Source organism: Hoplias malabaricus, chromosome 2 (assembly GCF_029633855.1).
Source record: "Hoplias malabaricus isolate fHopMal1 chromosome 2, fHopMal1.hap1, whole genome shotgun sequence".
NCBI lineage: Eukaryota > Metazoa > Chordata > Actinopteri > Characiformes > Erythrinidae > Hoplias > Hoplias malabaricus.
This window is the reverse complement of record NC_089801.1, coordinates 54,233,827-54,253,148: the sequence shown is the minus strand read 5'-3', so window position 1 is coordinate 54,253,148 and position 19,322 is coordinate 54,233,827. Positions and strand designations below refer to the sequence as shown.

Sequence of the window (19,322 nt, the reverse complement as noted above, 5' to 3'; positions counted from 1 at the left end):
TTCAGATTCCAGGCGAGGGGGGGTCGCTGTAGTAGATTCCAAGTGTCGATTCAACAAAATAATCTCGATCACAAAAACGAAGACTTTGAAAATTAATTCGGCCTGTACCCATTTTTGTCTCTGACTAATTATTTTCTGGAATTTATACAATTTGTTTTACTTTCAAATAAAATAAACAATGACCACCTGCAGCGCCCTGTGTCCACATGTGTAATGAATCAAGTTTAAATGTTTGGAATCGACACTCGTTTCCCAAACACTTAGAATCGAGGAGTCGGTTCTTTTTGGGGATTGACTCTCAGCCCTGCTGTGGAGCCACCGCAGCCATCGAGCTTTAGTGAAGACTGTGATTCGATTAAAACGTAAACTATACACAGAGGATTGATTTTACTCCATTAGTTGAAGCCACAATGGCGAACAGAAACCTGAAACAGGTGAACATCCAGAACAGCTCTCCATCCCCTAAACCCTTGAACCCGAAGCGCAGTTCGGATTCTCCGGCCGCGGACCGCTCCGGGAAGACGGATGCGTCGTCGCCAAAAGCCGCCTCTTCCAGCCCGTCGCCCGATGCTGAGAGCGGCAGCGAGCCGCGGGAGATGACCTTGGACCTGAAGAGTTTCAGAAGACCGGGTGAAAAAACCTTTACCCAGCGGTGCAGACTGTTCGTGGGGAACCTGCCCACGGACATCACCGAGGAGGACTTCAGAAAACTGTTTTCCAAATACGGCGAGGCCAACGAGGTGTTCATCAACAGAGACCGAGGATTCGGCTTTATCAGACTGGTGAGTGCCGTACCCCTGAGATGTAGGGCTCGGGTTCTTTCAGACGGATTTTACATAAATGAACAAATGGAAACGGGTAGGATATGCTAGCTGTTTTAAATGCAGAATGTTTGCTTAACGTTAGCGGTCCATTCACTGACATGCTATCAGCTACGTGTACTCATCTACATGTATCGCAAATGAAAACGAATGTTAGCATTCGTTTACATTTATATTTAACTGACACATATTTAGCTACTTGTACATTACTTTCACAGGCGAGTAAACGATGGCAAAAAAACCCGAATATACCACGTTATGTTAACATATCGGATCAAAATGTAACGTTAACCTATAGCTAATGCTCACTGTTAACTATCTACCATGGGTCGCATTCCATTTGACTTTCTACGCCCCACTTAGTGCACTAGATTGGAAATGAACCTGTGGAGGGGGCTTTGTTTTTTAAACAAATAAACATGCAGAGACGATAATGTTGTTATATTAGACACGTTCACGTGCAGCTGTTATTTCCTTACCTCCGTAGTTCAATAGAAAGGCCACAATGAGCGGCCTCAGTGTGAGCCAGTTGGTTGGTGCTTGGTTTTGTTAGCTAAGAAAACTAACGAGCTAACAGTTACAAACGTTATATTTATATAACGTTTATAAAGCTATAAAGCTATATTCTTGTATTACAGTCGTTCTATCTAGCTGTCTTCGGAAGTCGGAAATCATTACCTAAACTTGCGCTTGTTTCCTTCCTAACAGTTTTATTCATTGGAGAGGGCTGAAACGTTGCCACAACCTTTAGCTTGAACACACCAAGTCTCTCCCCCCTACTTAGAAGTAGAAGCTAACGTTAATGATTCTCACGTTTTGCTTCAGGGATGTAGATAGCCTGATTTTTTTTAACGCTGTAGAACCTTAACCAGACAGCGAAATGAGTTTGTTGTTCAGCTGTCAAGCTGATTAAAACACTGGGTTAGTATTATTTACAGTATTTGTCACGTAATACGTAGCTATATTTAGAGCTAAACTTGAGGGATAAGCTCAAAGGTTTCTGAATGAATTTGCGAAGCTAACAATATAAATGGCGCGAAAACCGTAACCTGTACTCGTGTTTCTGAATGAAATTTGTAGTTTCACTTGAATGTTACAGATAGTTAGGTTTCGAAATACACTTAATCTCCGTCTATTCAACGATTAAAAACTGAAACAGCTGACCAATGTTCGTTAAAATGACATTCAAATGAGTTATTTCATGGCAAAATGCATATATATTTTTTTTATTTCTGTCTACTTACCTCTCGTCTGTAGTATTATCCAGCCCTGCGCTGGAGTTTTATTTGATTGCCTCTTTGAGTTTATGATGTAACACAACCTGTCTGTCTGAATTTGCCTGTTTGAGACTCTTCGGCACACTGCAGATTCAGAGTGAAAATGCTCAGTCATGGTGAAAGGCTTATTAATTTACAAAATACATTTTGGAATATATTAACAAAGACTATATTCAAGCAAGGTTAGAAGCCTGATTTTCAGTGCATGTGTTTTAAACAAGTACATTTTTGCTACACATTATTTTGTATATTATACTATCAATTTAGTCCACAGGTATTTAATTTGTGTTGGGATATAATTAACAATTTTCTTTAAATTTTTCCCCCTCCCTTTCCATACCTTTCCATGGACTGCATAATTGTTATATAATTATATTTAATTGTTTTATATATAATATATATCTCAGCTTTAATACTGGAGCATATTTACAGTGAAACCCTCATCACTGAACTATGATGGTCAAAAATACAAAACAAAATAATAGTTAATTGTAGTCATGGTAAAATGTACTATTAATTGTGATATTGATTTGCGCTCATATCGCCCAGCAGTACTAGGTAGTTACTTTCCTAAATTTAATTTTTTTTTTGTTTTCCCCCACATGTCTGTTGCTCTAGTAATTCTGTTTATCACACCCTTCACACAGAAATCTACCACACAGTAGTTGTAGTATTAGTTTTAAAATGTTCCTCTTTGTTCAAGGAGTATTATCAGCAGAGGTATCATTATTTTGTCACAGTGTGTAGAGCATGTTGCAGACTTTCTTTCTTTCTTTCTTTACTCATATTATTTATTATTTTTTAAGTGTACTAAGCCACTGTTCAATACACTTGTTTATTCATTTACTGCATTCATTAATTACTTTGTTACTGCATTTTGTAGTAGAAAATTCTCAGAGCTGGAATTTCCTTACAGCTTATCTGTACTTCTGCTGAAATAACCACATTTATTTATTTATTTATTTTTTTAAAGGAAACCAGGACATTAGCAGAGATTGCCAAGGCTGAGTTGGATGGCACCGTCCTGAGGAACAGGCCAATTCGCATTCGTTTTGCTACACATGGAGCTGCCCTTACGATCCGAAACCTTTCACCTGTTGTTACAAATGAGCTTCTAGAGCAAGCTTTTGCACAGTTTGGGCCAGTTGAGCGGGCAGTTGTGGTGGTGGATGACCGTGGGAGACCTACAGGCAAGGGAATGGTGGAGTTTGCGAATAAGGCTGCTGCAAGAAAGGCTCTTGATCGCTGTGCTGAAGGAGCCCTTCTACTCACTACGTAAGAATTCAGATTTAACTAGTTAAATATAAGATATTGAACCATATTTTATTTAATAAATCATATTCGTAATATGAAAAATTGTGAATATATATGAAGACATCTATGTTGAATGATTTAATGAGCTAATAAAAACAAAAAAATATGTTGATTTACTTGTCAGGTCCCCACGTCCCGCTGTTGTTGAACCAACAGAGCAGTTCGATGATGAAGATGGCCTTCCAGAAAAGTTGTTGCAAAAATCAGCACAGTATTACAAGTATGTTGCTGGAATATTGAAGCATATGTTTATGTTGGTTGAGTGGTAGACTTGATATCATTCTTATACCCATCTTTCCAGGGAAAGGGAGCAGCCCCCACGCTTTGCTCAGCCGGGAACTTTTGAATTTGAGTACTCCTCACGTTGGAAAGCTCTGGATGAAATGGAGAAACAGCAGAGGGATCAGGTGAACAGGAATATTCAAGAGGCCAAAGAGAAACTGGAAGCTGAAATGGAGACAGCAAAGCATGAGCACCAGCTCATGATGATGAGACAAGGTAAAATCATAACATACTGTGTCATGTTGTGAAGAATATTTGACTCACCAATTCTTCCATTTGAGGATTGAGTTGCGTAAAATTGCAGCATTGCAAACGTGCTGTCTTTGACCAACAGACCTTATGAGACGTCAGGAAGAGTTGCGTCGGCTGGAGGAGCTGAGAAACCAAGAACTGCAGAAGCGCAAACAGATGGAGATGAGGTACATGGGGGTTTCTGATCAATCCTGTCAGAGCCATCATTCATATTTATACTTTACAGTTAAAGAGACTTTTTGTAATTCTTGTTTGCATTTTCACCGCAACAGAAATATGTATTCAGAAACAAAACATTTGGATTAAATTGATCAGTATTCAAATAAGAATTTTGTCAATATTTAACCACATTTATTTATTCTCTCTCTATTTCCAGACATGAGGAAGAGAGGCGACGACGTGAAGATGAAATGATGCGCCACAGAGACCAGGATGAAATGAGGCGCCAGCCTGAAACTTTCAAGCCTGGCTTCATGGATAGCGTGAGTACCAAATAAATACCCTGTTTTCTGAGACTAGTGGTCTTCAGAAATTTATCTTCACTCCTGCTGCAGTTTTTCGGGTGCAATACCTGTCTTTATTTTTTTATAGATCAGTTGCATATTTGTACTCTATGTATTGTGGGTTGTAGATGTTTTGGCCAGACATTATAGCTGTAGTTGACATGTAGTAAACAAGGACTTCCTTGCATCCTTTGAATACATGAATTGCGACCTTGCTCTTTTCAGCTTGAATTGTTCATACTGCTAGTTTGCATCATGGTAATGTTTCACATTTTTCAACAACTTCATGCACCATGCATAACTAAAGTGAAATCAGTCTATGCCTGTACAGGACCTACGTATGAGATTTCTGGTGTTTTTGCATTTCAAGTGAACTTTTAAGTGACATTGTAAGATAACATCTTACAGACTGGTGTTAACCATGGTTGCAGTGTCAGGCAGAGTTGCTATGGCAGTCAAAAAAACCCACGTGTTTCTGGTACTGTAGTGAATGTGGAGTTTTATATACCTTTACTACATTGCAATTCATATTAAATTTAAAACAAAAATAAAGGAACATGCTTTACATCCCTGAAATTACTACATATGTTTTCCTACATTTATTTTCATTTTAAAAAGTATAAAATGAATACAGGATTAGACATATTTGTTTTTATTGACAGTGCTTGACAGGGCCTGTGCTACACACTCTTGTCTGAAGGGGTGCTATTCTTCTACATGTGGCAAGATTATTTTCTGTTTCAATTTGTCTTCATCTGTTTGTGATAAAAGTGGAAATGCCGTTCTTGACTGCATCAAGTTGTGACCTATGTGATCTTTCCATAATGTCAGTAAACAAGCTTGACAGTTAACTGTGTTGCAGTGAGTAAGCCATTGTTTAACGGATACACACAAGGTCTTTAGCCCAGTCTGGGCTAATATTGCTCTGAATTTTTCTCAGATTAATTACTTTCAGTAAATCGTGGATTTCAGAATTACTTTGCTCCTACGCTCCTACGGCAATGATATTGACCTATCCTGTTGTTTGTTCTTTATTTGGAGGTGATATCTTTTTCAGTGGTTAGATGATGATAATTGCACATGCATTTAACATTTGCCCAAATTTTTACGAACCCTTTTGTGCAAAATAAGGAAATGCTGTGGTTAATTTTCAAAATGGTTGCAAAATTCTGTTGTGAAAACTAAATTATATGAGTAAGGAAAAGAAAAAATTGCTAAAAACATTGTCTGCGTGTTTGTGAGTCACCTTATTAAGCCTGAAATCAACCAAGTTTAGGTCAGTCAGAGGTGTCTTTTTTTCCCCACTTATTAACTTCACATTATGATGTCAAGATATTTTATGTTAAAACATAAAGCTGTTCTGTCCTTCTGTCTTCTTATGGACAGCAGATCCATTATCTGCATCGTCTGTAGCCACTGTGGTTCAGCTCTGTGGTCTGGGTTTGTGAGCATTTCACATGGTTTCAATACAAATTCATAATTATACTGATGAAGGTACAGTGATGATAGAGTAAAGTTAATTTACAGCCTCTGAAGACATGTCTTTTAATCAGGTTATGGTTCACACAATTTTTAGATTAATTCAGAAGATCCAAAGCACAACCAGCATTCCAATTTTTTTTCTCTACATGTTATATATAATATAACAAAATGTACATCTAATAATATACAAATGCACTTTTCCACATGAAAGCTCCAAATGCCCAAACGTGTCATAGTGCAGCTGGAAGATATAAACATTTTGGATAGTATTGGGGCTTTCAACTGTTGATGGTATTTTGGTCCTTATTGGATGCGTAAAAAGGACCTCCCTTTTCACTGTCACTCAGCACAACTGAACAGGTTGAAAAGATACAATACTTGTTTCCTGCAGTACAGGTCCTGTTTATATCAAACATTGTATATTGTACTGCATAATGTCATCAATATTAGTTGGAATAAGTAAATTGATTAATAAAATACCAATTAACCTTGATATATTATGCGCATTATAAATAAGCCTTAAAAATTGAAAAGTGCAGCAGTTTTATTTTCTATATGTTGTTTTGCTGTTGTAAAATTTAGTATTTTTACAGCACTAGTGTGTGTTAGTTAGCATAGCACAATTGGGCGATTAATAAAAATAATACTTTTCCAGTTTGCTGTGTGTACAAGAATATCTCTTGATATTTTTAGCTTAAATATGTGGTAAACGTAACAGAACAAGCAGTGGCATATAAAATGTTTCTAAAATAAGCGTCTTCAAATGTTTAGCAACTTTGAGGTTCATATGAACTTCAAACTATTTCAGACAGTTTAAATCCTTAGAATGCTCCATTTTATGTGTCTATCAGTCTGTCTTCCTGTTTGTGCATGTTTTTATCTCCATCTAATTCTTTTGAATGTAAGCCATATGGGTTATTGCTTCAGGAAACTGCTCTAGCCAGGTTAACCTTTAGGTACAACATTTTGTGGCCTTACTCTTTCAAAGCAAACATCAATAACATTTTCTTAATTGTAAGTTGTGCACTCTTCGTATCATTGTAGCAGTGTCTGTAGGTTGTACTGTATATTACACGTTTCATGTCTGCCTTTATATATGTATTTTCTGCAATGGTGCTCAATTCTAATGAATGCAACAGTTATATTTTTCAAATGTTACTGCGAATGTGTTTTTTACTTTGTGTATTACCGTGAACTCACTGTATCACTGTGTTTTCTCCTGTGTCTTCTGAAGGTTGCTTTGGAGTGTGAAATCTGTTGGGAACAGTTTGAACAATTATACAAATGTCAGAGTGTCCCTGTTGACTGAAGGGAAATTCCAAGAATCAACTTCTCTTCCACCCGGAGTAGGAACAAATATCTAGTAACAAAAAGTGGCTTATCATTTTACACTGGCAGAGAGAAATCATGTAGCACCATATTCCCATAGATAGTGCAATATGAAGTGGGAGAAGCCTGCAACATGTTACAGCTGAACATTTAAGAAATCTCAGCAGTTGCTGCAGCACTATTCAGTGAGATTATTCTGCTGCCATTAGTTTTTCCTAAATCTCCCTACTTTAAGGTGAATCTGTTGTAAACTCAAAACATCTACCGTTTTCCTGATGTTGTCTCATCAAAAATGTATATTATGAATTGGTGCTGTAATGGAACACAGACAACCCGTGATTCATATAGATATAACCCCCCCCCCCTTTTTTTTTTTTTAAAGTTCTTTAAATCAATCTTTAATTAATCTGTAAAAATGACCCTGACAGTGACGCTGTTACTTTTACATCAATACATCAAGTATTTTGTTAGCCTTTTCACAACCATTGAAATTTACTTCAATGTTTTTCCACAAAACAGTAACTGACATTATTTCAATCAAATGTGTTGAATGTCGGCCAGTGCCCGCTGTGTTTTTTCATTTTGGTGATACGAAAAATGACACTGACACTGACACTGACACATGATCCATGACACAAACTGTGATACGAACCATGAGTCTTATCTGTTACACCACTGTTACACCTTTATCAAATAGATCACTAAGAGGGGAAAAAAAGATTAAAAATTAAGATAATTGATCTGTGACGATGCAGGTGTTTAGACACACTTTTTGCTCACAGTCACATCCTTTATTGTTTACATTTTAATTAGTAATTTGATATTTCTGACCAATTGCAAAAGGTTTAAGTTGTTGTTCACAGTGAACCCCCAAAACTCTGTATGCCTGTTTCATGCCAGTTATTAGTGCTGTTCATTTATGGTCAGTTCAGTCAGGACAAACGCTAAGGTCAGATGTGAATGATATAATAAAATCCAAACGTCATACTTAACCTGTTGGATGTTTGTAAAAATAATATTAAGACTTTGTATTCTGATGGTAATGTATTTCCAACAACCAAATAAACACTAAATATACACACATTGACCACATCAGGAAAACAAACACATGGCATGAGGAATATTACATTGTAACTCTGGTACAGATCAAGAGGTGATATATATCAGTCAGCAAGTGAACAGTAAGTTCTTGAGAGTTTAGAAGCGGGTAAACGTAAGGAGCTGAGTGACTTTGACAAGTGCCAAATATCTTAATGATAGGGTCACAACACATCAAAAACTGCAGGAATTGTGAGGAGATCCTAATGTATAGCCCAAGGCTAATTGATGTGTAAGGCAGTACAGGCTAGCCTGTCTGGTCCAATCCCACAAAATGGCTGCTGTAGCTCCAATTGTTGTACATGTTAATGTGGGATCTATTTGAAAGGTGTCAGAAAACACAAGGCACCGCAGTTTTCTGCATATAGGGCTGCTTGCAACCGTTTGGTAAGCGTGACTTGCTTTATAGGGATGGGCGGTATCCCCATTTTTCATACTGTCTCAAAATATACACTATATGGTGTTACTGTGGGGAGGGGATGTGAATTTGCATAAACACAGCTCGACAATGCACACCGACACGTTGACTATAAAAACCTGTTTCTGAGAGAGAAAATTTCAGCGACTGGTGCTGAAGAAATGGAAAAATTCGAACGTAAGCAAAATAAGGCACTGTTTAGAAGCTCAGCTGGTGCTAACAGTCACACCACAGCAAATTTGTCAGTGAACTGAGGCTCAAAACACACTTATTTAGAGGATAAAACCATATACCTGTGGGTATAAAGTCAAGTGAAGGATTTTCAGAAAGTTTTGTCTGTTTACAGCTTTCTTCCTCTCTCTTTTGTCACAAACTCAGTGCTAAACTTACAACTGTGGTGGGCTACTGGGCTTGTGGGGTTTTTATTTATTTATTTTTGTGTGTGTTTGGTTTTTTGTTTTCTCCCCCCACCCTTTTTCAGACCGTGACATCAGTAGTCATTGAGCTCCCACATTGCCCCCAGAACACAGAACAGAAATTTGACACACCAAACACGTCATGAATACCGCCCTCATTTTGAGATACTGTCTGCATTTTTAAATACATTGGTATACTGTATTATCTTTCTACTGCCCAACCTTACTTGCTGACCCCTGTCAACTGCCAAAAACAACTTAGTTTTGGTACGTAAGCATCAGAACAAGTCCATGAGGCAATAGAATAAAGGTGTGCTGGTCTGATTAATCGTGTTTTCTTTTAAACCATAAGGACACCTAGCAATGTGAGTGTGTCCATTACCTAGGGATGTGATGGCACCAGCATTCTCTGTGGGAAGAAAGGAAGCCAGCAAAACTGATATGATGCTCTGGGCAGTGTTCTGTGGGGAAACATTGGGTTCTGGCATTCCTGTGGATGTTACTTTGACATTGACAATCTTCCTAAATGGTATTGCAGGCCTAAGTGCACTTGTTCATGGCAGAAATGTTCCCTAATGGTACTGACCTCCTTCAGCAGGATATTGCACCCTGCCACACAGCAATAATTGTTCAGGAATGATTTAAGAAACATGACAAAAGTTAAAGAGTTGATCTGATCAAGCATCTGAAAAGTGATGGATAAACAAGTCAGATCCATGGAGGCACCACCTTGCAATGTACGTGACTTAATGAATCTGCTGCTATTCTGGGTGCCAGATACCACACTGAGGTATCTTCGGACCAGTCATACACTTCTGAGGTTATATGGAGCCCATGCTCCACAAATGTTCTTAATGCAAAGTTTGAACAATATTATTTTGTTAAATATTGGCATGAAAATGTATGAGTGAGTGAGTTTACATGCAAGTTAAATTGGGAACTTGGCAAAAATACAAAACATAAACTGAACACTTGCCTAATATTGTGTTTGTCTGTAGCTCAATACCAGCTGGTTTAGTTTTATCAGAGGAAGTCCCATATTGTGTTTTCATAAAAGATTCAATTGGCACATTCATACTGGTAAAGTATTTATTCTGTTGCATTTTCACACCACCTCAAGATTAACAGCTACATAATACAATATATATGTATGCATGTATATATGCTCTTATGCTGACTTATTAGATCAAACTTTACATTGCTTGCTCAGATTAAACTTAACCAGCTAGAATAGGGCTTCTTAAATAACGTAATGACTTTTCTCCTCTTAAATTCCCAAGAAGACCTTCTGCTTTAAATCATTGTCTTCCTCCTTCTGTCTCACCCTTTACCTCCCCTCTCTCTGATTCTCTTTCTTTCTTTCACTACCTCTCATTCTCTTCGCTCCCTGTTAATCCAGCTGCATGTCAGGTTCTCTCTCATGAGTTCAGTCTTCTCTGCTTTTGTTCTTCTGTTCATACTGAAGAATTGTCTTTTAGTAAACTACTAATATATTCAGTTGTTTTTTCTGAAAAAGTAAGCTTTGATTTTCTTCGAAAAAGTAAGCATTGAAGGATTACTGTAGCCTGATAGATGCTGTTCAACACCAGACAAGAAGCACAGTTGATGCATAACATTAAGAAATGTACTTTTAAGCATTTCAATTAATATTATATCAACCTGTCTCAATTTGTTAAAATAAAACTCAGCAATATGGCTAAGCGAACATAAATTGAAGTGAAAAAATACTATTAGGGTTAGTCTGTTTTCTGTTATGAATATGTGCAGTCTGGTTTTAGTAATGGATGGTCACGACGATTCTAACCACTGGTGTGTTAAACTGAATGATTATTATTTTTTTAATTTCTCATTTAACACGTTACCCATTTAAATATACTGTTTGACTATAGCACACAACTAATTATTACATAGCTTGGTTGGTCTGTTCAGTGCTCTGAATTATTTTTATAATAGCTGTCTAATGATAAGCGGTAGGGTTTATTCCAGATGTTTAGTTTTGCATGAATAATAATAAAAATAATAATAATGATTTTATGTTTTTATCCTTTTATTTGTTTATATTAAGTCATACTGATAAGATTGGATATTGTAACATAGTTTATGTTAAGGTTTAGATTCATAAACAGAGCAGCATCACTTTGTTGATGTTTACAGTGAAGACCCCTTTCAGTGTTTTAGGATGCATTTACTGTGAGATATTTAATAATAATCCTTCCTTCCTTATTGTACCCAACATGTACATATTTGAAGTCATGTACATAAAATGATAAATAGAATAAATGGTAATTGTCTCAGTGCATCCAGAAAGTGAGGAACTGCATCAGTCAAACTTGACCTGTGTTGTGACCTTTCACAATGATGCAAAATAAACATCTGAAATCAATAGGAAACCTCTACATCTTGGCATCTGCAAAAATTGTGCAATGTTAAAACCTCATTAGATTGATTTTTGCCAGCTTATAAAACTTCCAACCTAGCAACAGTTGCTGCAGAGCATGTAACACTTCAGTGTGTTTCCACATCTATATTCTGATTAATGTGTAAATTTCAGCAAGTCCTGTATAGTGTAGGCCTGCTGCATTTTAGGTTTCTCTGGGTTTTTTTTGTGTTTCATTTCCATTAATCCACTATTTGTGAGCTTAGTAACAGCACTGGCTGTTTGCATGGACAAACAGTTTAAAAAGTTTGTTTGTTTGAAAAAGCTGATGTCAGTGTGTGCGTGCACATATCAGGTTTTTTTTTTTTTTCTTTTATATTTTGGGATGGCATGACTTTGCAATTTGTAAATGGGAAGGTGGTAAGGTAAGTTTAAAAAGGGAGTTGTTTTTTTGGGGCGTGGTTGTGTGTGATTATTTTAATATTTTGTGTTTTATATTTAAAGAGGAGGTACATTATAGGTTTTAATATTTGTTATAAACACACTACTACTATACCGTATTTTCCGCACTATAAGGCGCACCGGATTATAAGGCGCACCTTCATTGAATGACCTATTTTAAAACTTTGTCCATATATAAGGCGCACCGGATTATAAGGCGCATACAATAGACGCTACAGTAGAGGCTGGGGGTTACGTTATGCATCAATTAGATGGAGCTGCGCTAAAGGGAATGTCAACAAAACAGTCAGATAGGTCAGTTCAACTTTATTAATAGATTACAACCCAGCGTAGTTTAAGGTAAAACATGTAGTGCAATGTTAATATACCCCACATAGTGGGGGGGGGGGACTTTTCCTCGATTCAATAATAATAACAATCACAATATAGTAACACTCGAAATAGTGCAAAGCGATAACAATATATCAATAACTCAACGGTGCTCAAACGTCAAAATCACACAACACACAAAATAAACACGTAAAGCTCACTTTACTAAGTTATTCCTCTATTCCCGTGTTCTTCTGCGTGACTGATCGCCTTGAGTTTAAACTCTGCGTCATATGCATGTCTCTTAATAGGAGCCATTTTGGGGTCTTTACATAAAAAACAAATGGAAATGAAATATATATATCGGTATATACCCAGCATGCACAGCGCGCGGAAGAAAATGAAGTAGGCGGCTACTTACCGTAGTTGCGAGACCTGGCTCAATATTGGTCCATATATAAGGCGCGCCGGATTATAAGGCGCACTGTCGGCTTTTGAGATAATTTGAGTTTTTTAGGTGCGCCTTATAGTGCGGAAAATACGGTACATACTATTACGCCAAAGTGTGCAAAGCAAAGTGTGTGTTTGTGTGTGTACACACGTAGAGACATATATATTTTTCTTTTTGTGTAGAAGAATATCTCTGACTCTCTCTCTCTCTCTCTCTCTCTCTCTCTCTCTCTCTCTCTCTCTCTCTCTCTCTCTCTCTCTCTGGCTCTGAAGCATCTCTCTGCATCTTTCCCCAATTGGAAAGCAGGGCAGGGAGAGAGAGCTGTACCAAGGGAAACAGTTCACATGCGGAGGACAATGTGACCCCAGCACCGGCTGCAGACAATGTGGAGAGACTGAGGAGCACCTAGCAGCAACAGTGGCTGCTCCTCAGCATCTTCCTGCTGTCTGCAGACGGAACTGGGGGACTTTGGTCCACAAGACTCTCTGCATCAGGCACTGGAGAAGAAGGAACAGGAGATGGAGCCTGTTTTGCACTGTACTTTTTTAGCGTGGCTCCCTTGGCTTAGGCATACCTTGGCTGCATCTGTCCATGTTTAGCATGAGGCTCAAAAGTGTCATGAGTAATATTGACGGTCCTTCCTCTACCTCCGTGTCATTGACACTGCCCTGAAACACTCTTGTGTGCCGCTTTCCAACATGCTGTTTGCAATGCTTAGAGGGTGGATTTACAGACTTGTTAGCTATTTTCTGACACATGATATATTTTACTATCATTTATTTATTTTATATATGTTTAAAATTGTGGTTTAAAAAAACGTTGTAGTGGAAATGAGATAACACACTAGGCAAAACTTGCTAAATTACGCATTACATTAAGCCTCGTTATATTTTTGAGCTGCATTCTACTCCATTTGCGTGTCTTTTCTGAACAACTGAAACAACTTCAGGGCCTGTAGCTTAAATGTTTGGAACCTAAAACATAATTTGTGTGTACACACACAAACACAGTTCTTAGTAATATTTGTGGTCTAGGTTCATCTGTAATTTATAATAGTTTAGAGAGCTCATGGGTTTTTGAATTTCAGACCACTTTCTTGTACATACAGTGGATTCCTTATTTCTCTACGCTGCATTAAAACACCTGACTTTCCCGCTAATTTTAACTTTATTTATTTTCGGCTTACAGTTGCATACCTTTTTCTTTACTTCCAGAGAGAACAGGATATGAGAATGAGTGAAATTGGTGCCCGTGGAGCCGTTAATATGGGAGGTATGATCAAAGTCTCCAGCTAAGCTTAAACCACTTGAACTTGTTTGAGGCATCTTCTAGTATTGTGGTAGAATTTGATTTGTTTGTGTAATAGATCTGGGGCTATATAACAAAAAGTAAGGTTTGTTCATAACATTTCCAGTCAAATATGTCTTAAAGTGTGCAAAGGAAAAAAATGTTTTACATACATATATACAACAGAAAAGTGCTTTCATTAAATGGGTGTTTCCACCTTTTTCCTTTCATCATTTACAGAAGGCATACTTTACTATTTTCAAAGAAATTAATTCTTATAATTTTGTTGAATATTATTTTTTTACGATTCTACAGTAATACTAAAAACAACCGTCATGTTGAATACTGATTCATTGCAGTAATGGGAAGCAAGATATAGCACACCTTGTGCAGCACTTTGTTAAATGGGACTGAATGATTGGAAAGCCAGCTTCATGAGGTGCTTCACAATTTCAAATATTACAGAGATATGAGCTGCACAGACCTCATCATCATGATGGGTACTATGGGCAGCCTATAGAATTTTATGTTTCTCCTATATATATTATTCAAAGATTTTTTAAACATGTATTTAATTATCTCAAAAATATATCCTAATAAAAGAGTAACTTGTATGTCTTAATGGCTGTTTTGACTGGAAATTACATAAATATCACCTCTTAATATTGTGGTAAACCACAGTTTTGCATAACCTTATATATCAAAGTGTTCTCCATCACTTGCTCTATATGGTGACGTGGGTTGATTGTGTTCAAAGTGTAGCTTAAGAGTTTCCAATCTTATAATCAGAGGGTCTTGTTAGGTTGCAGGTTTTCATTACAACAAAGAAGCTCACAATGAGCTGTTTGAAGGCTGATGCCAATTCCACACGAGGCGCCACGTCTCTAAACCATTCCGCAACACTTGTTATTTCACACTGGATGCATCAAATTGGAATCTGTTTCTGTTTGACCTGATTTTTCCCCATGATAATAATAGTTGCAAAAATAAAAATATATTTGTATATTGCTTAAATAAGAGTTTCCAACATTTAAACACAGCTTCTAGGGTTGGAACAAGGTCCAAAAATATAATCTGACTCGCCACATGCGTTTTGTCTCATTACATGTACAAGGTCAACTCTTGAAATGCATGTTTATGGCATAGGTTTAACATTGAGCAGGAGTACTGAATTCTGTACTGTTTCTGCTTAGAAATGGCTAGATTGGCACATGCCAAATTGTATTTTTGCACTTCACACATGTGATAACATCATGGTGCCGTCTAACACCGGAGGCCAGTGTGAAAGGTTATACTGATTATAGAATATAGCGCAGCGTGGTGCACTACATTTACAGCGTCTTGTGTAAAATTAGCTGTATTGAGGTGACCTACAGTTTTTGATCTAAACCTGCAATCACACAGGCCCTGTGCCAATAAGCTTGGATACCCTTGGTATATTGGATTTGTGTGAGTGAAATGTGGAATTTTTTTTTCCTTTTAATAATAACTCTACATTTTTAGATAGACTTCATTCAGTTCATAATGTTAACATTGTTTGTAACATTTTCACAACATTTTTACATTTCACAACATTTATAATGACAGGAACAGTGTGTCCACAGTCATTTTGGAATGACGACATCAAATATAAATTTATGAAGACAATCATTCTTAACATTCTCCGAGTTGTCTTCTTTTTTCTAGATAAAACACTACATATTTACATTTACTTACTTAATTCGTGCAATGGTGGTAAGAGTCTTGTCTTAGTTAATATTGGTCATAAATTGTCTTGTATAGATTCATTTAATCCAGCCACTGCGGTTAGTGGTAACCAGGGTCCTTCTCAAATGATGGGCATGGGCATGTCAGGCCGGGGTGGAGCCATGGGGCCAGAGGGATCATCAAATATGGGGGCACCCCTCATTCCTGATAACGGAGCTATGGTAATGTATCAATGCTCAATTGTTTGCTACGTAATCATTTAATATGTGCTGTGTTCTGAGTCTGAATCTCTTTGTTGAGTAATGATGTGCTGCTTCATTATTAGTTAAACCGTCTGCTCCTTTAGTGTTTTTCAACATTTAAAAAAAAGTTGTGCAGTGAATAATGTTTAAAAATGTTTTCTTTGTTTATATATATATATATTCGTGAAAAAAATTAATATATATGTGTGTATATATATATATATATATATATATATATATATAATTTTTTCACGAATAGATTATTTAATATATAAAATTCTGTGAATTTTTAGTTCACATAAAAAATAGTGAAAGAATGGCAGCAGCTGTCATAATTTAAATGTTTGTGGTAATTAAAGCCTTCCCGGTTTATTAGTTAATTTGAATAACAGATTAACATACTAATAAACTTACTGTATCAGAGATTATCATTTTACTCCTTTAATTATAATGTAAAGTATTAGGCAAGTAACTTGTTGAATTACTGATGATCAGAAATGGACCTTTCTGTGTTGAAGAACTGTTATTAGTTTGCAGGCCAAGCTGGCATTAACCAGCTAAACTGCAGTTTCGGTTACAGTTCGGTTTTTTATTTATTTATTTATTTAGTAGTTGTTAGATTTGCTGATAAAATAAGTATGAATTTCATCTATTATTTTAACATAAAATATAGTTCAGAAACTAAATTTCTGCCCAAAATCATTATATGAAATACGTTAACTGATGTTTGAATAATATATTAATGCACTGCATATTATGATTCTGTAGAAAAATTAATAATAAATTATAACTCACTGATGTTCAACTATTTGATCAATGCACTCGTGTAACATCTGTCAAATATTTAATTAGTCAGACATTGGACCCGACTCACGTTGGTTGCTACGATATGTACTGCTATGTTCTGACTTCAAACTAATCATTTCTCAACCTCTTTCTAAGTAATATTAAGTTACTTATATTAAGGGTTTGTTTTATTTGGAAGAATCTTGGGTCAAGTAGGCTACTGTTCAGCTTTTGAATCTTTCTAAACATGAAATTAGTTAAAGTACTTTTGTGATATTGAATTGTTCAGTTGGCATCATTAATGTTCTTTCTCTTGCAAATTACTTGGTTCCCCTCCAACAGTAGAACTGTCTGTTATGTTTCGTTCATATGTGCCACTCCTTTAAGCTGTTCAGACACAAGTTGAAAATGATTGTCTTTTTTTTTTTTTTTTTTATTCTTTTGTTGAATTCTTCCAATAGTACAGGGTGAGTCAAAAGTCGCTGGAAACCCTTTAATTTCTTTGATGCTACCTGAAAACCTTGCCATTGTGAAAAACTTGGTCCAATATGATGAATTTCATGGTGGCGGCCATTTTCCAGACAAAGCTTAAAAGAACACACATCTGCAGAACTGAGCATTTTCAGCACAAAGTCCAACAAAACTCAACTTTCAAAAGCCTTGCCAAGTTAACTGTGATTAAAACCGAAACCCAAATGTAACGTTCTGTAGTTTTAGGAAGTTTTCTAATGAAGCCAAATATGCTAAGTAATTGGCTGTCATGCTTTGCTTATCTTGCTGAAGATAAACTTAACTGCTGATTCCACCAGACTCTTTCATAGCACTTTTCCACCAAAAGAACTCCAGTTCTTGAGCTGGTTCCATTGGGCTTATAAGAACCTTGGTGCTGTTTACAACTGTTTTAATGGAACCGAAGATATATCATAGAATACATCATCAACGGGGTGGGGCTAAACAGCAGCATAGCAGCAGTAAACAGATGAGATGGCAGACCCTATAGACTACCTGTAAACATTTGTTTTTCTCCAAAATGCAAACATGGAACAACCTTTCGCGATAAGAAGACTACACATGCTCTTAGTGGGTATTGCCATTGCTTCTTGGTCCTGTACTGCTAGACACGCCCACAGATGTCATCATGGTTTGTGCTGAAATCCTACAATTATTTGGTTTCCTCTGTGAACAAATTTTTCGGGTTCCAGAACCTATTTTTGTTGGTGGAAATGCGCTAAACAGTTCAAAATTAGATTTGCGAAGCGAAACGGAGGCCGTTTGGAAAATTGCTAACAGTGTATCAAGGCTGCAGCAAAGGTTTTTAAATCTGAACCATAAATATCATGGATTTTGTAGTCACTAGTAGGAGAGAACCTTACAAACCACCCTGTTACATGTATAGTTTAAATAATAGATATGGCATGTAATAGCTCACATTTCATAATGGATCAATTTTGACCTCTGCAGTGTTCAGCAACCAAAAATTATGAAAACTCTATTAAAGACCATGCAAGTCAATTGCGATAAATCATGGCTGTTTCAGTTATGGGGTTACTGTAGCTACTTTGATTCTGTATTTGCGGTGGTTTGTGCGCTAGATAAGCAGGGACATATAAAGCTGCTGTCACACATGGTTTGTGTCTGTAAATATTGACATGCATATTTGCATCCTTGACCAAGAGTACTGCTGCTCTGTCTCTGCCCTCTCTGAGCCAACGTGGCAGCAGTGCTGATGGTTTCGGTTGATAAAACGGTTGATATTACACAAATATATCATGTGGCTTAGATTACAAATTACAGTACAGTGAGCGTCACACTATACCCTGGTGTTCTGTCAATTTGTGAAAATTTTTTTTCACTTTGTCATAGGTCTGTGCTGTATGTAGTAAAACAGCTCAAATCTGTTCATCACATGCAGCAGAGAAATCCCCAAACATGCACATATAAAGCTATTTGAAACAGTAGACTACTTGACCTGGATGCGGCTTCGAACTGTTTATTACAATGGTTGCTTTTTTTTTTTTTTTTTTTTTTTTTTTTTTTTTTTTTTTCTACAAATTTACAAATCCTTTTAGATTATAATTGCCGGTGCCTAAATAACTCTTTCCCTTCTTCCCCACTCCAATCCTATTGAACCACCCTTGGCCAGTCTATTCATTTTGTTGTATGTTAAGTAGAAATGGGTTCTTTATTTTAAAAACAACATTGTTTTATCCCAGTGGTCATCAAACATTCCAGAAAAGAGCTGTAACCAGTGTTATTGAATACAATAATTTGTTTAACAGTTTGGAAAAATAGCAAAATTTTTAAGCTGTTTATTTAGCTTTTAATTTTTCTGGCATGTTTTGGCCTCTCATTGATTATTGTTATGAGGTAGTTGTGAATCTGCAGATTTGCTTCACACATTTTTTTAATGCACACTAATGAAATTTGTTTCCTTCTTTGTTGGTACCTGGACTCCTGTTTTTCATCATGTCAACTCTTGGGAACTTCGCTGATGTTCAAATTGTGACAT

The 19,322-nt window shown here is 36.7% G+C and overlaps 1 protein-coding gene across 4 annotated transcripts in view; it reads left to right on the top strand.

Moving 5' to 3' along the window:
• The first annotated feature begins 270 nt into the window (after positions 1 to 270).
• The window catches only part of pspc1 (paraspeckle component 1), a 30,883-nt gene continuing 11,831 nt past the window's right edge, over positions 271 to 19,322 (top strand). For 2 of the 4 annotated variants that reach the window (XM_066660248.1, XM_066660244.1), the window contains exons 1-6: positions 271 to 782; positions 3,072 to 3,373; positions 3,537 to 3,632; positions 3,714 to 3,910; positions 4,029 to 4,113; positions 4,323 to 4,428. In XM_066660248.1, coding sequence (XP_066516345.1) covers positions 411 to 782; positions 3,072 to 3,373; positions 3,537 to 3,632; positions 3,714 to 3,910; positions 4,029 to 4,113; positions 4,323 to 4,428 — 1,158 coding nt within the window. In that variant the 5' untranslated portion in view covers positions 271 to 410. Of the gene's footprint in view, positions 783 to 3,071; positions 3,374 to 3,536; positions 3,633 to 3,713; positions 3,911 to 4,028; positions 4,114 to 4,322; positions 4,429 to 7,165; positions 7,586 to 14,005; positions 14,064 to 15,860; positions 16,007 to 19,322 lie in introns of those variants that run through there. The other 2 variants (XM_066660243.1, XM_066660247.1) reach the window with 2 other exon arrangements.